Raw genomic sequence first — 23,587 nt, forward strand, 5'->3', positions numbered from 1 at the left:
ATGTAATATGGGTGTAGCAGAGAGGAAGAGCTTGACTGTAATGGAGATGAGGGGTCTGAGGAGCATGTGTGGAATGACACATATGGATCGAGTAAGAAATGGTGAAGCGCAAAGGAGAGCTGGAGTTATGCGAGAGATGGCTGATCGAGTTGAGCAGAGAGTGTTGCGATAGGATGGATGGACAATGTGAAGAGAGAATTAGATGTGAGAGGGATGTCTGTTGAGTCCTGAAAAGTGGCATTGCATGATAGGGATGACTGGAGAGAAATTGTCAATGAATAATGGTGATGTGGCCCCTTGGGGATATTCTCCCACATTGGTCTGATCAGCAGATCAGGTCAGGTGCAGGTAAGGGGATGGGTCCATTATGATGTGGCATTGAGAAACCAGCTCTGCTGTCGGGCCCTGCTGTGGATGTTACTGACTGCACTGTGCAGTTGACCCTTGTGTGGTGTGGTGCAGTGAGGATCTATTACTTCTCCTAAGGCCAAGGTACAAGTAAGTGTGTGAGTGGATGTATGGATGAGTTTATTGGGAGTGTGTCATCCTGTCTTGGCTACCCCCCATTTTGGGGGGAAGCAGCCTAGGTACAGTATATAGATAGATATAGGTTCATACACACCTAATACTGTAATCTGAAATCTTGTCAAAAATTTGTGTTCAGTGTGACTAGTAATAAATAAATTTAGGATTCAGACCAAAAATTTGTTAACTTTATCATAAATGTTTTGCTTCTTTTTGAGAACTCGCCTTGATGGACTTATGTTTTGTATGAATATTGATTTACAATTCAGATACATTTATTTGTGCTTTAAATCAATAGTTATGCCCTTGTGGGTGGGAAAGCAGGTCTGGATGATGATGATGAATAATGAAGAATGACCTCCATCACCTCCTTGCCGATCAGTCTGAACCAACAACAGAAGCATTCATAAATTTTGCATGTCATCATTTATTCACCAGACTTTCAGCAGAAGAGGTAGCCATTACATCACTCTTCATGCAAAATGGAACAGCATTGCTTGTATTTTTCATTTGGTTAATTTGGTATTTTGTATGACAGATGTACATATTGTTTTGTCTGATCAGGTTCCAGGTCTGTACACCCCAGAAGAACTGGATCCATTACTGATGCCCCTTCGTGATCAGGCTGCACATGAAGACTTTCGAGGATCTCACTATGCCTACTTTGCTTCACGTGAGTTTTTGTTCTGTTTGAAGTAGAGATTGAAGGTTTATACCATTTGTTTCACATATGACAAATTTTTTTGTTCTTTTTCAAATATCATTTGGCTTGTCACTCAGTGTAGAGTCACCCATAGGCTGAAGGAAGAGGAAAGAATGAAGAAATGAAAGACACAAGAGGGAGTGTAAAGTCACCTGTAGGCAGAAGGACAAGGAAAGAATGAATGAAAGAAAGACAGGAGAGGATGGAAGAAAAGAAGGATGGAGGAGAGGAAAGGGCAGACACCTGAGGGCAGCACTACATCAGATGAGTGGATGGTGAGCACCCCCACCTACCACACAATGGTCTTTGGAGTCTAGAATATGTATAACTTAAATTTTGTTGATACTCTGTACAAACTAATGATCTTACTTTTGCAGGTGTAATGCAGAACCTGCATATAGCTTTGATCATGGACTCAAGCAACCAGGAGTTTTCTGTTCAGTGTGAAAGCAACCCTGCCCTATATAAGCAGTGTGCTGTACTGTGGATGGAATCATGGTCTCACAACACAATGATCCAGGTTTGTTTCACCTAGTACAAACAGTGTATCTCATACCACAATTCTTAGTGAAGTTTTTTCATTTACAGGCATATGCCCACTCTAACAGTCACTACACATATCACTCTTGACTCTACAAAACGACAGTATCAGTAAATCACAAACAAGGACCTCCATGACCCACACTATCATAACTTTCGAAACTGAACACATCCCCATTTACAAAGAGCAAACAAACATACTAGTGAATCACTGTGTTAGCACGTCTTGTTACACCAGGATGCATTGAGTGAAACGCAATTTTGTCTGCATTGTGCTCATTTTCACATTACCACAACATAACTCCCTTCACTCCAGAACACACACACAAACACACACACACACACACACACACACACACACACACACACACACACACACACACAGTAATCTTTGTTTTTAATGCATTGGAAACTCTGTTCTTACATCTATAAACCCGACAAAATCTTCCACAGGAGTACTGTCTGATCTTTAACAATATTCAGTGCAATCCTACATCATCTTTAAATATACCTGGGGTTTCATTCTTTCAGGATTTATCTTGGAAAGAACATATTACCTCTCTCATAATACCTGCTTCTAAGAGATTGGGTGTGCTAAGCTGACACCGTACCTTCTTTATCCCTGCACAGTTGTTGATTTTATATATTGGTTTTATTCACCCCTGTGTAGAGTACAACTCTCATGTGTGGGAAGGCTCCCCACACACAGCTATTCTTAACAGGATGGAGTCATAGGCTTTTTTTCTAATTAACACTCTTCCTCTTCCTGGCTCCCTTCAGCATCTGTTTCTTCACCCCACTGTTGCATCTTTATCTCTTTTCTATCGTGTACTTCATTGGTCACTGCTTCTCCGAACTGTCTGCTTGCATTCTTCCACCATTACGGCGGGTACATAGCACTCGTCCAGCAACAAACTTTCATCTCTTTTCTGTCCAACTCTCAAATGCAAGAGTTAACCACTACTCTCAGTCTTTTATATATGCAACAGGTCATCTTTTGAACTGCCTCCCTCTGTCTGTTTTTCCTGCTGCCTATGATCTCCAGTCTTTCAAATGCAGTGTGTCCAGGCATCTTGAAATGAATGGATCTTGAATTTGGCTCTCTGTTATCTTGTTTTTGTTTTTCTTCTTGGAGAGAGGAACTTGCAGGCCCCTGGCCTTTGGTTCCTTCTTTCTTGCATAAAATAGATAGATCGATTGATAGATAGATATAGTATTACTGTTCTATATCATTACTGTACAGGCATACCCCTATTTAACGATGTAATTGGTTAGGCAAAACCCCATCATTAGGCGGGGTATTGTATATCGGGGTACTTTTAACATATAAAGCAATGTGGAGTGTTTATCAGCCATGGGTTTCCCCCCAAACCAGGCCCAAAACCCACCCAAATGAGCCCAAAAACAAGTTTAAAGCCAATCTAAATGGCCTAACAGCTGTCAGGGAAGCTAACCTAAGCCTAACACCTGTAAATAACTCACTAAAATTAACAAATAAAATCTGAAAATCATCAAATATTAGTCTGGAAAAAATCTAGCTTTGTAAACTGTACCCCAGAATGACAATGCTCACCCCACCTATGACTAAAACACATTACTTTAAGTATAAAAACAGTTTATAAAACAACCTAAACACACAATTTTAGACTAAAATATCATCAAAAGCAGTAGAAAAAAAAATCAAAACCCATCATTAAACCGTGGTTTGGCCATCGTTAGGCGGGGTATGATGGTATTCCTACCCCCATTGTTAAGCCGGGGTATTGCATCAAGGGGTATTGTATATCGATGTATTACTGTTGTATATTATGCTTTGTTTTCATTGTTTACTCATGGGAAAGTTTTTAGGATAGAGGTTGGAGACGGATAGTAGCGCAACATCTGGCTTGACACTGGATGTTCACTTGATGGAGAGTACTGTGCAGTATCTGGCTTTTCACTGTACTTGGCATAGGGCTTGGCTGAATTTTGCCGAATAATTGAGATTTTACTGTATGCTGTATGTTTATAGGATTCTGTGAAACTTTAGTACAGTATGTCATAAAATTTTAGAGAAGTAATTGAGTTTTGTCTTCACCATAACAGATTCCAGAAATGCTTCTGACAGATGGTGAGAAAGATCCAGGGAATGAATCTGAATTTTTGAACTCATTCCTTGAGATTCATGAAAGTTTGCCATCGCATCTCTCCACACCACGCCGTTACTTGGCACTCCTCCACTCTTATCAAACAATCTTCAACACCAAGAAGGATGGTGTCATCCAGCGTCAGTACCATTTAAAGGTATGGTGTTTAGAAATTACTGCCAGGCTACAGTGTTCTCCATTAGATTATTATTATATCACCACCGTCACCACCACCACCACTGCCACCACCTGGCCACTGCCAAACCCACTGTCACTGACACTAACACTGACACCAAGTGGAATGGGTAGGATTCAGAAACAGAAAACGAGGAACACAGAACTACATCTGTTAACAGTGTATAGAGAAACACACAACTAGGTCTGCCAGTAGAGTGCCAAAAGAAAAATACTATACACCCATTCAGTAAACATGCAAACCTTATTAATTATCATCACCCCAAAGGCAAAAATCACCCATGCTTTCATTCACTGATTCATTCATTTGTTTATTTTGAAATGCATTGTACAAACTGGGATAGAAGTCACAACCTGCTGCAAGTATCACCAGATGCTGGATTTTTTGCTCCACTGATGGTGAAAGGAACTTTTCTTCATGTTACTCAGTAGATGGCTCTTGTGTCCCCATATAAACTGCAGTTACCAAATTAGGCACCATCAGCTCCCAGAGCAATGTTTTACATATCTCACTACAGTTTCTTTCACCATCACAGTTATGTTAATAGTAGCCTAACAGTTGTGCTACTTTACAAAACCTGTTGAGGTGTATGGAGTCTATGCCAGCACCACTTCAATGCCAATACCACTTCAATGCCAGCACCACTTCTGTGCCAACACCACTTCTATGCCAAGACAACTTCAACACCAAGATCACTTCAGCACCGAGACCACTTCAGCACCAAAACCATTTCAATCCCAGGACCATTTCTACAGCAAGACCATTTCTGTGTCTCCTGTCCTGTTTCTGTTCCATTGGTGGTCATGTGTCTTTGCTTTGATTTAGTATATGGTCTTTGATACCTTGTGCTAGGAATCCATTATTCAGTTCAGTTCATCTGTCGTGGAGGGGAAACCTTTGTAGCTGGTAATAAAATGCTAAGTACTTTCTGTAACAAGAAGTGATAGGGACATGCTAGAATGCAACCTTGAGGACCAGAGAAGCTAGTCTGCAGCCAAAAATCAGGTAGAACTGAAACTGTATTGAAAGATCATGATGCTGTGTAATGCCTGAGTGCATTGAAGTTAAGAACCTGGCATTATGAAGGATCACATTTTGGAAGAAGGAAGATCCAAGGCCAGTTAATTGGGGCAAAGATTCTCTCCATCATCTCACAAGATGACAGAGTTTTCAAGGAGAATGATGAATGGTTTTTACGACTTGATGCATGTTTTTATTTTTATTTTATTTTTTTATGTGCATGGCCCTGAACATATGGTTTATAGCCCATTCCCTAAGGCCCAGCACTCCTCCTCAGCACAATACACCTTTCCATTTCATCACTTCAGCACAAACACCCATACCATCCATATGGAGGGTAGTGTGTCATGTATAGCCAACTGATCACCTGTTTGCCACCAACTTCCCTCAAGGCCTTTGAGAGATGGCGCAGTGGAGGATCGTGATACAGACACGTTAAAATTGTGGGTTGCAGGGCTGTATTCGTGGAGACACACACACACACACACACACACACACACACACACACACACAATAAGCATGAACATCACAACCATTTTAAGATAATCGTGGATACCAGGTTTGTTGGAGCTCACCTTTTGACCTTGTGATTTATCTTGATATCTTATGTATCATATGCAGAGATATCTAGGATTTACTGTAGCTTCCTATTGATTTGCTCACATTCCAGACACTGTATATGAGACCCACCTTGATTGAGAACTAAACATTTTTACATTGTCTGTCAGGCTGGTGTGGCCAAGCTGAATGAGGCTCGTAAGGTAGTGAGCGAGCTGAAGGCAGAGGCAGCTAAAAAGGAAGCTGTACTAGGGGAAAAGCAGGGAGAGGCTAACCGTGCCCTTCAACTGATCACAGATACCATGAAGAATGCTAATGATCAAAAGGTGCAGATGGAAGCACTGAAGGACCAAACACTCATAGAGAACCAGAAGATTGCTGACAGGTTAGTTGTTCATAATATTGTTGTGTATGATATATGAAAATATGTGTGGTGTACTGTGCTTAGAAATGTAAATATAGGCTTGAATATAAATGTCTTGTAAAGAAGTGTTTGTAAGATGGTGCATTGCATGATAGAAAGTACATTGAACTATTATATTTTCTTGTTGATCTGTTCATCTATTGCCAGATGCTTTATTCCTGGAAAGGATGGTGACAGTTGAATCATTTCCATGTTAACCTGTCCTTGGCCATCAGGCTGCCCTTCCTTAAACTACTAACTCCATCCGTCATATACCTCTCGACTCCTTCCTGCTATCTCATCTTGGGACTACCCCTCCCCCTCCATCTCACTTACATATGCACTCTAGTCAATCACTCATTCTGTTATCTCCACATGGGCAAGCCATTTCCCAGTATAGCCTTCATCAGAAACAATTATCGAGGCCTTGTAAATGCCGTGGCCAACCTATTTAGAGTTTTGGGTAATCGAGCACCCTCCTTCCATTTCTTGTCCCTTCCTTCCATAACCCAGTTTCTCCCTAGTGGAGCAAAGTTCATTGTTTTATGAGATGTTTCACAAGCATTAAAGGCTGTTGTAAAGCATATCATTGCTAGGTTTAGTTACATTTCAGTTGAATATTTTGGTGTTATGCTGAAATTGAGAAGGGATGCAAGCAGACAGTTCAGAAGAGCGGCGAACTTGAAGTAGTGATAGAGTAGAGACAAATATGCAGCAGTACAGGAAAGAGAGAGAGGTTGAAGGTAGCCAGGAAGAGGAGGGAACTGACTTTACCTTGTTTAGAGCTGTGTATGGGAAACAGCCCCATACATCTGACTTGTATTCACACAGGGGCATATAACACCCCTGTACAAAGTCAACAGCTGTGCGAAGGTAAAGTAGGCGTGGAGTTGGCATAGCATAGCCATTTGTAAGCAGATTTTTCAAAAAAGCCAACGTGATCATTCCATAATAGGTCCTGAGAGAATGATACCCCAAGAATTCTGAGAGAAGGACTAATCTGTACTGTATATTGTTGAATTTTAAAGGATACTCCTATAGAAGATTTTTATGGGTTGAAAGAGGAACTGAGTTTCTCATGTGTTAAAAACATAAGGTTTCTTGTACCCCAGTGAGAAGTATTACCAAGTCAGCAGCCACTTGTGCTATAGGCCGAGTTGTAATGTAACATAGTATATTTACTCGAGTTCTGTACTCAAGTATCAACTTGAGTTGTTAAATACTAGCTTATAACACTTCTAGACTAGCTCATGAAACAGGGAACATCATTTCAAGGGCAGAGTGGGATTGGGGAGGTGGGGCTAGAGGGTGGGGGGGCAATAAGCATAGGGAGGGATGTGTTTGATCACCAAACAATATTGAATACAGGTATACCCCAGTTTAACGATGCAATTGGTTAGGTAAAAACCCATCATTAGGTGGGGTATCGTATATTGGGGTAGATTTAATATGTAAAGTAATGGGATGCATTTTTCAGCCTTGGGTTTCCCCCTCCCAGCCAAGTCCAAAACCCACCCAAATGAGCCCCAAAACAAGTTTAAAGCTAATCTAAATGACCTAACAGCTGTAAAGGAAGCTATCCTAAGTCTAACACCTGTAAATAAGTCAGTAAAACCAACAAATAACATATGAAAATTGTCCAAGATAAGTCTGGAAAAAATCAAACTTAGTAAACTGTACCCCAAAATGACAATGTTCACCCCACCTATGGATAAAACACATTAATCTGAGTCTAAAAGCAGTTTATAAATCAACCTAAACATACAATTTTAGTCTATAATATCATCAAAATCAGTAATTAAAAAAAACAAAACCCATTGTTAAACCGAGGTTTGGCCATCGTTAGGTGGGGTGTGGTGGTATTTGTTCCCCCATCGTTAAGTCAGCGTATTGCATCTAGGGGTATTGTACATCAAGGTATACCTGTACTTTGACCATGACATCGACAAGGCCTGGATGCTTATTTTGGATTGAGGCTGGATTTTTCCTAAATTGTTTCCAGCACATCCACAGCAACACCACAATGCTTCTTCACTTTATCATTTCTTTTTTAGTCACTCCACGTAACTCCACATGGTCCTTTCAGGTAACTCATTTCAAAGGCAACCATTCTTAACTTCTGCCCTTCTTCCATGCTTTCTTCATAATGAGCAGTTCATATGAGTCAGAAAACTCTTACTTTTTTTTCCTTGAGTTGAATCAGTGGGAACACCATTTTGTGTGTGTGTGTGTGTGTGTGTGTGTGTGTGTGTGTGTGTGTGTGTGTGTGTGTGTGCATGTACTGAATATACATATACTAGGAGAGAGAGAGGGAGAGGGAGAGAGAGAGAGAAAGGAGGGGGTTACACTCCTTTAATTCTTTTATAGTAAATAGGATGGTCTGTAGCCAAATGACCTTTTTTTTCTTTTTTTTTTAAATCTAGTACTGTGAAGTGGAGCTTAACATTTTGAAGGCTTGAATGTTGGCAAATGGATGTATGGCCTTTTTGTTGATAATTTCATTATTTTAGACATTCTAGGTCTTATTTCTGGATTTCTTCTTCATCATATTTATTGGGAAATAAGATTAGGATGATATCAGTGATGAATGACCTACATGCAGAAAGCTGGGTGTAAGTGATTTATCCCCATTTTGCTCTTTGTTATGCTGCAGGAAGAAGAACATTGACGAGGAGCTGGCTGAGATAGAACCTTTGGTTAGGGAAGCCAAAGAGGCTGTGGGCAACATTAAATCAGAAGCATTGACAGAAATCAGGTAAGTGAGGTAGATTAAGAGAAAAAATATAGTTATACAAAAGATCAGTGGAAGTGGAAGCAGGGAAAGGAGACTAGAACAGAAACAAAAATAAAGGAAGATTAGATTAATGGATAATTAGTGGTTGGTGGGGGTGCCCATCATCCACCCACTCAGTGTAGTGGTACTCTACTTCAAGGTAACTCTACATTGAGCGACATGCCAAATGATTTCCAGTTAACCAGGAAATCATTCAGTAAGCTGGGTGATAACCTTATAACCAACTAACACATGTTCCCTATGTAACAACAAGTAGGTTGGCGGAGGGTTAGTGCCCCTTCCCTGAAAACAACTAACTGAAATACAAACAAGAAGCCTCAGACCAGTACAGACATACAGGTGATGACTTACCAGACTAAGGACACGGTACAGATTGCAACATGGAATGTAAATGGTGCAGATGATGAGGTAAAGGAGAGAGTGATTCTCCAGATGCTGGAAAGTGCAAAAGCAGACATATGTGGATTAACTAAGACTAATTGGAGAGGTGGGAGTGTGAGAGAGTGGGAGTATGATGAGAATGAGACGGCAAAAGAGGGTGCATGTATTGTTTTGTTTAGGAGATGGAAGGAGAATATAAGAGAGTTTGAATCAGTTGGTTCAAGGATTGTGTGGGTAAGACTGAAACTAGGAATATAAATGTGGGTGATCATGTGTGTGTATGTGCCAATGCAAGATCGTGCAAGCAGAGTGAAAGAAGAGTTCTGGGCAAATGTGAAAGTGTGCAAGGAAAAAGTTTGGGAGGAATGAGAGAGTGTTTTTGATTGGAGCTATGAATGGAAAAGTAGGGGATGTGAAGGTGGATGGAGTAGTTGGAGAGTGGGGTGTGAATGCAGAAGCAGATGAGAATGGTGGTGCCCTGGTGGACATTTGTGCTGAGAGGGGGTTGGTGATAGCCAGTACCCATTTTAGGCACAAAATGCTCCACAGGAATTACATGATGAGTGATGAGAAGGGTGGGTGGTGAACTGAATGAACGGAAGGCAGTGATTGATTATGTGTCTGTGGATGACAGAATGAGAAGGTATGTAATGGATGCAAGAGCATACATAGGTTGAGGGAGTGGACTTTCTAACCACCACTTGGTGGTGGTGAAAGTCAAGGTTCAAGTGCAATGGAGGAATAGAAGGAGGGAAGGACAGGAGGAGGTAGTCCTTACAGGGAGGGAAGGACAGAAGGAAGTAGTCCATACAAGGAGGGAAGGACAGGAAGAAGTAGTCCATACAAGGAGGGAAGGACAGGAAGAAGTAGTCCATACAAGGAGGGAAGGACAGGAGGACATAATCTATACAAGGAGGGTAGAAAGTTTGCAAGAAGATGGGGGGGGGGGGGGAAGCCAGAATGTAAGTGAGAATTGGATAAGTGATTGGGTAAATATGATTTGGAGCAGATACGGGAGGTGAAAGGTGTGTGCAAGATATTTACAGAAGAAATCTCTTCAGCATGTGAGGTGATGCCTAGGGTGAAGAGAAGATGAAAGGGGGTGCAAGGAACAGCATGGTGGGATGAAAGAAAAGCTTTTGGGATCCAAATGCTAATCGCCCATCAGAATATTATGCTGTTGGCCAAGTCCAAGATTTAGGCCATATCTTGATAGCCTGAAGGTTTCATGTCGATAGCTCAAGCCATTCTTGAGCTATTATGGTGCTAAAGGTGGGCAGCAAAAACTAGTGGACCTATGGAAGCCATTTTGGTGACCTTGACCTTGACCCCAAGTGCCTATTTTTGAACTCATCCAAGATTTTGGGCATATCTTGAGACCCTGAAGGTTTCATGTTAATAGCTCAAACTGTTCATGAGATATAATGGAAAAACACACACACACACACACACACACACACACACACACACACACACACACACACCAATGTCAGTGAGGTCAGAAAGAAAAAAGGTAGAACTGAGAAGGATGAAGGAAATAGTGTCAACAGTTATGGAAGGAAAGAACGAAGCCCAAGAGGGGATCAAAGAAGTGTTTAGGCTGGGAAAATATGTGGAGGGAGGGGCAAGGCCACTCAAAGTAAAATTTCAGTCTCAGGTCACCATAAATGAAATAATCAACAAGATTTGGAAATTAGCAGATAGGGAATGATTAAAAAATATCTGGATAGGGAGAGATGCAAATGAGGAAGGGAGAGCTAAAATAAATGAACTTGTTAAGGAAACAAAGGAAAAACAATGACCAGAGAACGGAGGAAGAGAAGATGTAGATCTATTGGAGAGTTATGGATCAGAAATTGTGGAAGTGGTGCTGAAGGAGAGAGGGAAAGAGATGGACAGAATAAAAAACAATGCAAAAAGATTGAAAGTGGCTTATGCTAATGTAGATGGTCTAATCTCAGCAAGGCTAGAAATAGATTATTTCTTGAGGGTGCACGAGACAGACATTAGGTGCTTCGTAGAGTTGTAGCTGATGGCTGACCTGTGTGAGTCATAGGAGAAACTTAAGTATTACGATTTATTTATTTATTTATTTTGGGAGTATTTATTTCCTACTTGCTTAGATTTTTATAAATTAATGGAACAGCAGGTAAAATAAAAATGAACAGGTATATATAACAGTCACTGTATTTCAGTGGTAATTTTCCATACCACATATGTTTCTATTATTTTTTTTATTTTATGAAAGTTATGCAAATAGTAAGCCATTATAATATCAGACTTATTCCTTTCATTTCTGATCTGTTTGAAAAGAAATGAACTAACATTCTGTAGAACAGCTGAGATATGTTGACTGATTGAATGTCATTCATAATAAATCATAAATGCATGGTATATTGAGAAAAACATCATACCTTGTCACAGGTACTGTATTGGTGTACTGAGGTGGTAAGTGTTTGGATGCATAGTAAAGGACCGATATGAGATGCCAAGTAAGAGAAATTTCCCAGGGATTCATCATGCAGATTTTGGTGGTGCTGTTTAATCGATACCTATGTCAGTTTAAGACCATTGCAATCCATTTGTAGAGTAGGGATTGAAAGATAAACAGTACTGACTGACCATCAGCCAATTACCACTCTCTCCACACACTAGATGTCAATCCAAAGAACCACCTACTTATCATTGACTTACTGTGTGAATGTTCTAATTAAGGAATATTTCTATTGGCAGATCTCTTCGTGCACCGCCGGAAGTAATCAGGGACATTCTGGAGGGTGTATTGAGATTGATGGGTGTGCAGGACACATCATGGAACTCCATGAAAACATTCCTTGCCAAGAGAGGTGTTAAAGAGGAGATCAGGTATGCTTATAATTGATGTTATTGTACACTGCCAGCATACTGAAAATCCTTATATTGAAGCTTACTAATATTGTAACATTCCCTCCCTCCCTCCGTATCTGTACCTGCATTATCTGGGCTACAACATTACCCTAGGATGGCCAGATGGCCAGCTTTAGGCCAGACACCCCTCCTTTTGAGCTCCCTGTCCATCATCCGGCACCTCCCTTGGCCTTATGCTCCTTTGTTTTTCTTTCTGGATCTTTCATAAACCCAGTTATCACCTTAGATGAGCATTTGAATGATTGGTTCAAGCACATGTGGATACAAATGCTGATTTCATTTGTTTGATTTTTTTTATTAAAACAGAGCCACACATGACTGTACAAAAGAAGTGGCAGAAGCAAAACAGACATCATGGCTGGTATAGCAGGTTTTGAGTTAACTTAATTTCAGGTTAGTCAGTTTCAGTTTAATCAGTTTATGAAATAAACTGAGGATCCATTTCAGCTGTTGGACACAATAGTGTGTGTATTTACCTAGTTATATTTGCCTAGTTGTGATTTATGGGAGAGGAGCTATGCTCGTACTGTCCTGTCTCTGTAACTTCTAATGTCCAGCTCGATTTTGAAATCATGAATATCCTTGGCATTTATCACCTCTTTATCCAGGTTATTCCATACTTCAATAGTTCTGTAAGGGAAGCTGTATTTCTTGATATCTCTCTTGCATGTGGCCTTTTTCATCTTTTCTTTGTGACCCCTTTCTCTCTCTCTCTCTCTCTCTTTCTCTATACAGGTGGGTCCCGAACTTACGAGTTAATTGGGAGCAAGGATTGTGCTTGTTAGCCGAATTCTCATCAAACGAAGTGAAGAACTTACGGGAAAAATAGGGTTAGGGAGCAAGGCCTCTGAGCAGCCTACCCCCAAACCACCAAAAGTTGACTTTCTGGTCATTTTAAACTGGAATAAGGGGTTAATACAAGAGGGTAATATGCTTGGAATATAAGTACAGCATTAATATAAGCAGAACAACATAAATTATAGGTAAACAGGGCTGGGATGAACAACCAGCCAGGTAACCTCCACCGACCGCCAACACCTGTGACAGACAGTTTTAAGCAGGAATAATGGGTTAATACACATGATATGCAAATACTCTCGTATTAGTTCTTGTAAGTTGAGATTTTGGGAGATTTTACCTGCTCGTGCAAATTTCAATACCTCGTATTTGCGAATTCTCATTAAGCAGTTGCTTGTTAACCAGAACTTGCTTGTATATATACATATATATATATATATATATACAGTATATTTTAATGGCATAGTTACTTCATATCATGTATGTCTACTGATGATCAGTAAGCATATTTCTGATGTTGTATGACACTGCAAAAGAGGGAAAGACATACTCATCTGTTAAATATTTAATAACAAGTTTATTTATGCAAACAATGAACTGTACCTGTACCCTGAAACCATCTCAAAAATACACTTTAAATGAGTACATTCTGGCATTTGATGATGTTATGGATCATCAAGAGGGTTTCATTCCATCATGTACAGTAGCTAAATTATGGCAATGTGGGGGCTGTGCTGCTGTGGGGTAGGTTACATAATTCCAAAAATTTATTTCTCTTGAGTGTCATTTTCCCAAACCTCAATGAAAAATGAGGGAAGACTGTCAGGTGTAAATAATGTGGATAGCCTGTGTATGGGAATCTGTAAATTGGGGCATAAATATAAGCCTGTGTGAAACATTTAGGGTTTTCAGCATTTGGGAGTTTTGGAGAACCAGACCCCCAGTGAATTGTATGGATAATCTGTATTAACCAACCACGGTTTCTCCAACTGTATGAAGTTTTCAGAAACCTTATCCCCACTGATGGGGAGAGATAACTGTATGCTGTGTCTGTCTATGCCACAAGGACTCACCTTGAAATTTCCATCCTGGAGTCTTCGTTATTATAGTGTGCCAAGGTTGTCTGTGTTCTGTATGTCCACTACATCGAGCATTGACTCCCTCACTGTGAGAGCATCTTTCATTCTTGCTACCAGCAGACGGTTTTATTCAGATAATGGGAGACTGTCATAATGAAGGTGTCATAAGCAATCTTCACCAGCATCTGTAGTCTAAGGTGGTCTCTCCTAAGTTGCATGAAACCGTAATAATACTGGTAGTAATACAGTAATAATAATAGTAATACTGTAATAATAATAATAATAATCATAATAACAATAACAACTTCCTGGTGCTGAAAGGATTAAGAATTTAAGAATTAAAAAACTCTGGTGCTCTTTTGATAGGAGCTACGATCCGAGAGATGTAAGCCAAGAAGGTCGAAGGTCAGTTGAGAAACTGTTGCGAGAACGAGCTGACTCCTTTGATCCAGCAGTGGCTAAACGGGCATCTGCGGCTGCTGCACCCCTTGCTGCTTGGGTCAAGGCCAATGTCCGATTCTCCTATGTTCTTGAAAAAGTCAAACCTCTAGAACAGGAACAGAATAAATTACAGAGGTAAGTAATCTGTCTTTATTTTATGATATAATTTTATATGTTTTTACTGTAATTACTAGAACATGGCTGTACACTTAGGGTTAAGTGATAAGTTTTGAGAACATGTGACTTAATCAGATATTTAACAGAAGGTGTATGATAACAATAAGAGAAAGGAATGTGGCATGGAACAAATGGAGAAGGAGAGGTAACATAGAACAAAGAAAGAATACAAAATAACTAGAAATGAATATACAAGAATCTATAGAAAGGAAGAAAAAAACTTTGAAATAGGTATAATTCACAAATGTAAGGAGGAGCCTGAATTGTTTTATAGGTTTGTCAGTGGCAAACTGAAACCCAAGGAAGGAATCAGTAAGCTGAAAGCAAAGGTAAGGTCTACAAAGATGCGGTAATGCAAGCTGAAGTAATGGACAAAAGTGTCCAATTGGTTTTCACTAAGGAAAGTGATACAGTAGAGGAGGATGGAGTGACTAGAAATATAGTGTTAAAAGATATATCAGTGGAAGTGCAGGAAGTGTATAAATTACTAGAAACTCAATATGTAAGGAAGGCCCCAGCTGATGGGATCTCTAATAGGATACTAAAGGAACGGAGAAAACAACTGGCAGATAAGATTCACGGTTTAATTGTGTGTTCGCTGGAAGAAGGGAATGTGCCTAGGGAATGGAATAGGGCCAGCATGGTAACAGTTTACAAAGGAGGGAATATTGAATAACCCCTGAATTATAGACCAGTGTCCCTGACCAGCATAGTTGCAGAGTTTTGCGAGAGAATCTTGAAAGACAGGTGGGTAAACTGTCTGGAGGAGATGGACATTTTGGCAGAAAGTTAATTTGGATTCAGAAATGGAAGGTTGTGTGTCACTAATTTGTCGAGCTTCTACTCAAGAGCAGTTGACGTGCTACAAGAAAGAGATATTTGTGTGTACAGTACTTAGATCTGGAGAAAGCCTTTGACAAGGTACCCCATAAGCGACTAATGTGGAAATCAAAGCACATAGGAGGACTGAAGGGGAGCCTTTTTGAGTGGATGAGAGACTTCACGAGAGACCGACAGATGAGAACAGTAATAAAGGAAAGGATGTCAGGGTGGAGGAAAGTAACAAGTAGAGTCCCACAGGGCTCAGTGCTGGTGGTCGCAGTGTGCCTGATTTACGTAAACGAAATGGTGGATGGTTGTGTTACCTCCCAACCGAATGGTCAATGTCACCTGGCTGAGAAGAAGAGGTAGAGAGGGAAAAGAAGACGTGAGAAAGTGAGGGAAGAGAGAGGGTGGGAAGAGAAAGAACATGAGGGAGGGGGAGAGAAGGAAACAAAGGGGGATAGAGAGACTAGGGAGGAAGGGAATGTTAGAGAATATGAATAAAGGGAGGGAGGGAAGATGAAGTGTGAGAAGCAGAGGGAGTGAAAAAAGACAAAAGGAAGGCAGAAAAGGCAGATGGGGGAGGGAGAGAGGGAGAAAGTGAGGGGAAGAAAAGAAAACAGAGGGATATATAGAGAGAGAATAGGTAGGAAGGGAAGGAAAAAAAGAGGGTATGAAGAGTAGGAGGGAGGAAGGCAGGAGGTGTGAGAAGCAAACGGAGAGAAAGAAGAGAGAGGGAGAGAAAGAGGAGGAAAGTGAAAGGAGAGAAGAAAACAGTGGGAGAAACAGAGAGAAGGGATGGAGGGAAAGAAAGAAAACATGAGAAGAAGAGGAAAGGAGGGATAGAAGATTAAGTGTGAGAAGCAGAGGGAGGGAAGAAAAAGAAAATGGAGGAGGAAGAGAAGGAGAAAGTGAGGGGGAGATAAGAAAACAGAAGGGGGAAAGAGAGAAGACTAGGGAGGAAGAGAAGGAATAAGAGGGTGAAAAGAGGGGGAAGGGAGAGAAGATAAGAAGCTGTGAGAAGCAGAGGGAGGGAAAGAAGAGAGAGGGAGGGAAGAAAATGATATTGGGGGAGGGAAAGATGATGCAAGAAGCATGAGACAGGAAGACTGAGTTGGTAGGGAAGATTGGAGAAGGAGGGAAGGAAGGGGAAAAAAATGAAGGAGAGTGTGAAGGATGTAGGAGAGGGAGGAAAGCAAGAAACAGAGAGAGAATGAGATGAAGGAGGATGTGAAAGATGTAGAAGAAGGAAAGAAAAGTGTGAAAATTCAGGCAGAAGGATGATGTGTTTGGGTGTGTGGGTGTGAGAGAGAGAGAGAGTGGTGGTTTGTGTCTCTCAGGTCTTTGTGGCCCAATCTCCCTCACATACCTTCTCTCCTTTGTTTTTCCTCTCGTTTGCTAAGTCAGCACTGCCAGGAGTGTCTCCCTTGCCGTCCCACTGCTCTCCCCCACCCCCGCTAGTGCACATCCTGACTGGCCCCGTGCTCTCCACTCATGCTGTGTCTGTTGCCCTGAATGCATCTCATCACAGCACCTCCCACCACATTACCTTCCTGCATATGTGTTGTTTGATGTCCCATTTTTTAGCAATAGTATGTTTGTGAGGATAACATTACCAATGGTGTTTCTGCATCAGTCTCTGTTGAGTGAGTAAGGTATGTGAGAGTTTAAGTTTGGGCCTAGAATGCATCTTTGGCTTTTCTTCAGTATCTCATGGGGAAAACTGCTTCAATATCTAACATATTCGCTGACCGAACACTCCCACCGGTACACAACACCCCCGGATATCGGGGTATGCCTGTAATCATATGTGCTGAAGTTTTATGGTGTTCTGTGGATAGGCACCTAAGTTGGCCTATGATTTCACATGAACGTCCTCCTGCAGGTGTTATTCATAGTTATAAGGGCACTTCATTCTGATAGATTTTGTAAAGTGATATAATTTAGAATATAGTCCTCTACATGGGTGTCCAAAGAATTTATTGCCCTCAAATGGCCCACATGGATGGTTCTTCCTTTCCCTCCTGCCTTTATGCTACTTCTTCTTCCACTCATTCCAACCAGTGCAGTTGAGTACTTTAGATTAAAACAAATAAGCAGATAATGAATAAACATTGGGTTATTAACAGTATCCAGGGTTGTCTGGCTGAGTAAGTAACCAGGAGAAGATACACAGAACATAGGTACCCCAGCTGATGTCTGCTCATCAGAGTTATTTTCCCTTCCAAGTGAGATACATTACCTGAAGCCATGAACTTAGCTTGGCAAAAGTAATGCCTGTTATGGCTTTAAATCCCACCATTTTTATCTAGTTTAAACACAGTCATTGTAACCATCATATCACATTCTCTTTTGATGCTGAAATCTCCAGAAACAATCTTTGGATTTTATGGTTATTTAATGATGGTGTTAATTACACAAAATGGTTATTATATATTTTGCTGCTGCATCTTATACCATTGCTGACAAATAATAATAATAGCTCCTAACTCACAGTGTTTTTACCTTACTTTTCATGTATTCCAGTTTTCATACCCACACTATTCACACAGCATGATAGACTCTCGCCACAACATTCTCAGTCTAGCTATATTCTGTTGAAATACTATAAAACAGTTATGATGTAATTATACAGAAACTTGGAGAGAGCTGAAGCCCAGATTGGAGAACTGTCTGCTGGATTGGATGATGTAGACAAGCAAGTGGCTGTGTTGAGAGAGAAATTAAACCGGTCCACCAAAGAGGCAGCAGAGGTAGAGTTCCATCTTAATAAGGCTCAGGAGACCATCACTGCTGCAGAAAGTCTGGTCACTAAGTTGGAGGGAGAGTACCAGCGCTGGAACCAACAAGTGAGTCTTAAATTACATAATCCATGTAGTATTTTTTGTGTAAATCTTATACTCGTATAAGTTTAACTCCTAAAGTTGGAGTCACTCATCCACTGAATCAATTTTTCCCCCAAGTTATGTGTATCAGTTAGTGCAATACCAAATAGCACGCACTTGCACATCCACCATATAGGCGTGTTAATTGGGACCAAGGTGTACAGCATTATTACATTCAGTCTGTTTTTAGATGGCGGCTTGTGTGAGACGGTTAGTGCTCTCCCTCACAATTTTTTTTTTATGCTGACCCCTACACCTAGTTTCATCAACAGACATATTTTACATTGTTTTCATTGATTTTGGTATGGTTCTCTAGCAAAAATTAGGTTTCTGTCAATTTGTTCCAGTTTTCCCGCTTCCTTGAGGGTGTACTTTTATAATCTTTGATGGACGATTTTGCAGTAACCATTGGTCCTAAGGGATTGAGATTGGCATTTCCAGGTGAGTAAATTCAAGCTCTTCAAATCTGTAAGAAAAAATTTTTACTTTGGTAAAAGTTGAAAGATTGACCCCGAATTGCAGCTAGGGTGGAACATAGCATCAGAAAAATGTGGTCTTTAGGGGTTAAATGCCAGGACCAACTTGTCTAGCTGCGGGCCCCTATGCTCCTCACGGAGCAATACAGGATTAGATGATGTATGTACGTATGCATTCATCCTGGAAAGCCTTGAAAGATCTTCAGCTGGAAGTCTTGGAGACTTTTAACCCCTAAAGTGCTAACAGGATCAATCAATCCTTTTTCGGGATTACACAAGATACTGAATTTGATTGATTGAGGGGCTTAGGGAAAAACTGGGGAAAACATGCTTCACCTTAATTGTGACTTATATCCCTTCCAACCAATCAGAACTAAGTGCTGAATAGGCAGGAAGGAGGGAAGGGAGGAATGAGGGAGGAATGGGCTGGGAATGCATAGAAAACAGGAGTTGTGCCACCTGGAAGGGTAACTTTTTTCAACTTTGATGGGCTGTAGCTCATGAACCAGTTGGTCTAAAATGTTCTGGCATAAGGTGTGTAAATTCAAGCTTCAAACTCTGGGCATAACACTTTTTACATCTGTAGGAGTAAAAAAATCAGCTCCATATACAGATTTTCATGCCGGTACGGTCGATCGAATTGCATATCCTAGGGGTTAACCACCGAACTCAGTGGACATTCAGATGATTTCACTGAATAATTACCTCTCACATCTGTTTTAATGCTACATTTTACAATCACTTCTAATCCACCTTCACTGTACTGTAGTTGGTTCAGACATTCCTGCCAAAAGTAACACATAAAGGGTTTATCCAGTGGGTGGCTGGGGTCTATTTGTCACATACTGCCACATGGAGGTGAGCAACTGGCCATTGTTGCCATAAATAATCAGACTGATTAGTCTAGCCTTGGGCTCTTGCTCTTCTTATTAGGCAGTAAAGATGTAACACATTGCTGTTATGTTTAAATGTAATGGGTGAGAAAAATTTTAAGGTGTAGGCCCACACATACCTGGTAAAATTATAGCTATATGGAAAGGCATGACTAACTTTGTCTACTTATAATTTTTTCTCTTCATCTGGGTATTACCATTTCAGGTTTCAGAATTGGAATCTGGACTAAAGGGGCTGTCTCGTGAAGCCCTAATGGCAGCAGCATTTATCACATACCTAAGCGAGGCACCTGAGGATGTCCGCAAAGCCACATTGGCTCATTGGAGTCGTCTTCTCAAAGTCGCCAAGTTTGATCTTCGCAGGTTAGTTGTAATGGAGAGGTATTTGCATTTGCACACCATATTTTTTAAGACCTTTTGGGTTTTCATTCAACATCTCTTTTCCTCCATGACACTGCTGATGGAGGCATCCTGTTGGAAAATTCTTACCTGTAATCACACATATTTATGCTTGGTAGCAGTGGGTTGTGTAAGTTGGATAGAATACAAAGCAGAGATTCATGAATGATTTAGAGTTGCTATTGCAGTATTTGTTAGCGATGCTGAAGACGTAGGTTTTGTGATAAAATCAGTTTCTGTGTAGGCTGTGTATCTGTGTATACATGGTAACAAAAAATCTCATGAAAGCTATATAATATGGATCATACTTGGCATATACATTGTGTGAGGACTGGGGAAAAAGTTATTCACTTTTGTTGCTGATTGATCAAAAATTGTCATCATGAGACAAAGTCAAAGGTCAGAGTCCAGTTTTGCCTCTTTGAATGCCTGATCCAATATAGATCAGACATGGAACATACACTGTGTGGTGGGATGGGAAGAGTGATTGTTTTAAGTGGAGTTGTGTCAGAGTTCAAGGTTTTGACTCATGGTCATAGTTTAGGTAAAGTGCCATTTTGCTCCTACAACCATTTGATCTAATTGTAGTTGGGGGCACTCACCATCCACTCACTTGATGAAGTGCTGCTCTCAGGTGACTTCCCTTTCCTCTCTTCCCTTCCACTTTCCTTCCTTCCTCCTCTGTCTTTCTTTCCTTCATCATTCCACTTCCTTCTGTTTGTGGGTGACTGTACACTGAATGACAAACCAAAAGGTTTCCTCTAAACCAGGAAACCATTTAGTATGCTGGGTGGTGACCATATAACCAAATTATGGCGGCTGGTGATTTAGTGGGTAATTAAGGTGCTCCAGTCAGATGGAGCATGTGCAGGTTTATACCCAGGGGATGGTTGGGGTTTATTGCTCACGTCATGCCACTCAGGGTTGAGTGAGGCTGGTCACTATCATCTTAAATGCCAGGACCAACTTGCCTAGCCCCAGGCTTTTACACTGCCCATGGGGAAACAGAGGATTAAATGATGAATGAATGAATGAATGTTACTCTTGGTGATGCAGGCTTTTTGGGAAATGCAATGACGGATTGGTTTTTGGGGTGTGCAGAGAAGGAATGCAGTGCCAGGAGACGTGACACTCGCATAGGTGAAGAGTGCTGTGAAGCGGCTGAAAAATGTGAAAGCAGCTGGGGTTGATGTGGTGCATGCGGAGATGCTTAAATGTAGTGGAGAGAATGGAATGAAGTGGTTGTTGGAGATATGTAAGAAGACATGGATGAGTGAAACTGTGCCTGCAGAATGGAAAAAGGCTGTGATTGTACCCCTGTACAAAAATAAAGGTAAACGAAGTGAGTGCAAGAATTATCATGGCATAAGTTTACTGAGTGTGGTAGGGAAGGTATATGGAAGAATTATTATAGAGAAAGTAAGAGAGATATCAGAAGTCCTAGTGAATGATGAACAGGGGGGCTTTAGGAGTGGCAGAGGATGTGTGGACCAAATATTTGCAGTGAGACAGATAGTAGAGAAGGCTTGTGAGAAGGACCATAAGGTGTTTATGGCATTCATGGATCTGGAAAAAGCATATGACAAAGTGGACAGAGAAGGACTGTGGAAAGTTTTGCACATGTACAGTGTAGAGGGTAAGCTGCTAGGTGCCGTCAGGAGTTTTTATGATGGTAGTGAAGCGTGTGGCAGGGTTAATGGGCATCTAAGTGAATGGTTCACGATCAGTGTGGACGTGTGACAAGGTTGTGTGATGTCCCGATGGTTGTTCAGTGTATATATGGATGGGGTGATGAGAGAAGTGAAAACATGAGTAATGGAGAGAGGGGTGGCATTGGTAATGAATGGTGATGGATGGAATATCTCAAATTTGTTGTATGCTGATGATGCAGTACTACTTGCAAGTACTGGACAAGATCTTGGTAGGCTAGCGCAGAGTTTTGCTGTCTGTAAACGTCGTTCCTTGAGAGTAAATGTAGAAAAGAGTAAAGTGATGGTTATTGAGAGAGAAGGTGACTCCCAGTGCAATGTAACAGTGAATGGAGAGAGACTGGAATGGGTGAGAGAGTTCAAATACCTGAGTACAGTGATAGAAAAGAGAGGAAAATGTGCAAAAGAAGTTGAAAGTGGAGTGACACAAGGAAGAAAAGTAGCTGGTGCAATGAAGGCCTTGATAAGAAACAGAGGCTTGAGTGTTGCAGCTGCATGAGGCTTACATGAAGGAGTGTTAGTGCCAACTTTAACATATGGATGTGAGACTATGGTGTGGCATGAAAATGAAAAGTCAGGAGTAAGAGCAGTGAAGATGGGACTGGTGAGGAATGTATGTGGAGTACAGAGGGTGGATAGGATACGAAATAATGATTCGTGAAAGATGCAGAGTGAGGAAGTCGGTGGACACCAGAACTGAAGAGAGTGTACTGAGATGGTATGGTCATGTGGAGAATATGGATAACAATAGAGTGGTGAAGAAGGTATATCTGAGCGAATTCGAAGGAGGGAGGAGGCGAGGTAGGCCAAGGAGAAGATGGAGAGATATGGTGGATGAATGTGTGAGGAAGAGAGATTTGGAAGTCGGTGAGGCTATGGAACTGACAGGAGATCGAGCTGGCTGGATGAATTTTATGAGGAGAAGTGCATGATCAGGGAGTTTTGGCACCCCTTTTTAACGTGGCAGCGTCTGGATTGTCTCTGTCGGATATGATTATATGAAACTACAGAACATGGTGAATGTTTTTGGCGTATCCGATAGAGCCAGGATTCCGGGGGCTTGAATGATGAGTGAATGGAAGCGTGGCCCATTGGATTGGGCTGTCTGGACATTGCTACTCCTCACCCTGCCCTTGGGTGGGTAAGGAGGTCCAGATGATGATGATGATGATGATGATGCAATGACGGACAGTAGGAAACTGGCCACCTTAGATGAATGCTCCCAGATATATTTTTGAGGTTAAGTGAAGTTTGTCTGTGTTGTGAGGATGAGGTGTATGAGATTAGCGGTGTGTGGCAGGGTGAGAAGGTGCATTGTAGTGAGGGCAGAGTTGATTAATTGTTTGGAAGTTTATTTTGTTTTTTTATCTTGGGGGAAATTAGAGTTTAGTGCTTCCATAGTGCTGCTGGGGAGGGGGGGTGACTCACTTCAAATGTCTGGACTGATAAGCTTATCCGTTTGTCCTCACTTTCCTGGTGAGCCAAGAAAAGATTGGATGATGTATGGTACTGTATTTACTGAATTAGAGGTTGTATTACACACACACACACACACACAGTATATTGTTTCATTTGCACAGATTTTAATTAATCCTTAGTGATGTCTACAGATTTTTGAGCAGTGAACGAGAGCAGCTCCAGTGGAAGGCAGAAGGTTTGCCCTCTGATCAGCTGTCCATTGAGAATGCACTTGTTATCCTCCAGGTATTGATTAATTTTTAGTGTTTACTATTTAGTATTCCCCATAATGTATTC

The 23,587-nt window shown here is 41.1% G+C and overlaps 1 protein-coding gene across 1 annotated transcript in view; it reads left to right on the forward strand.

Annotated features, from left to right (window-relative positions):
• btv (dynein cytoplasmic heavy chain beethoven) overlaps positions 1-23,587 on the forward strand; it is a 228,401-nt gene that overhangs the window by 154,150 nt on the left and 50,664 nt on the right. Inside the window, exons 41-50 of the mRNA XM_080284359.1 lie at positions 1,090-1,198; positions 1,606-1,748; positions 3,854-4,051; positions 5,839-6,053; positions 8,725-8,826; positions 11,980-12,111; positions 14,397-14,606; positions 18,106-18,319; positions 19,930-20,087; positions 23,443-23,536. Of these exons, the coding sequence (XP_080140485.1) occupies positions 1,090-1,198; positions 1,606-1,748; positions 3,854-4,051; positions 5,839-6,053; positions 8,725-8,826; positions 11,980-12,111; positions 14,397-14,606; positions 18,106-18,319; positions 19,930-20,087; positions 23,443-23,536 (1,575 nt within the window). The remainder of the gene's footprint in view (positions 1-1,089; positions 1,199-1,605; positions 1,749-3,853; positions 4,052-5,838; positions 6,054-8,724; positions 8,827-11,979; positions 12,112-14,396; positions 14,607-18,105; positions 18,320-19,929; positions 20,088-23,442; positions 23,537-23,587) is intronic.

This window comes from Coenobita brevimanus, chromosome 101 (genome assembly GCF_032717465.1).
Source record: "Coenobita brevimanus isolate Jiangsu-jjx chromosome 101, ASM3271746v2, whole genome shotgun sequence".
Taxonomy (NCBI): domain Eukaryota; kingdom Metazoa; phylum Arthropoda; class Malacostraca; order Decapoda; family Coenobitidae; genus Coenobita; species Coenobita brevimanus.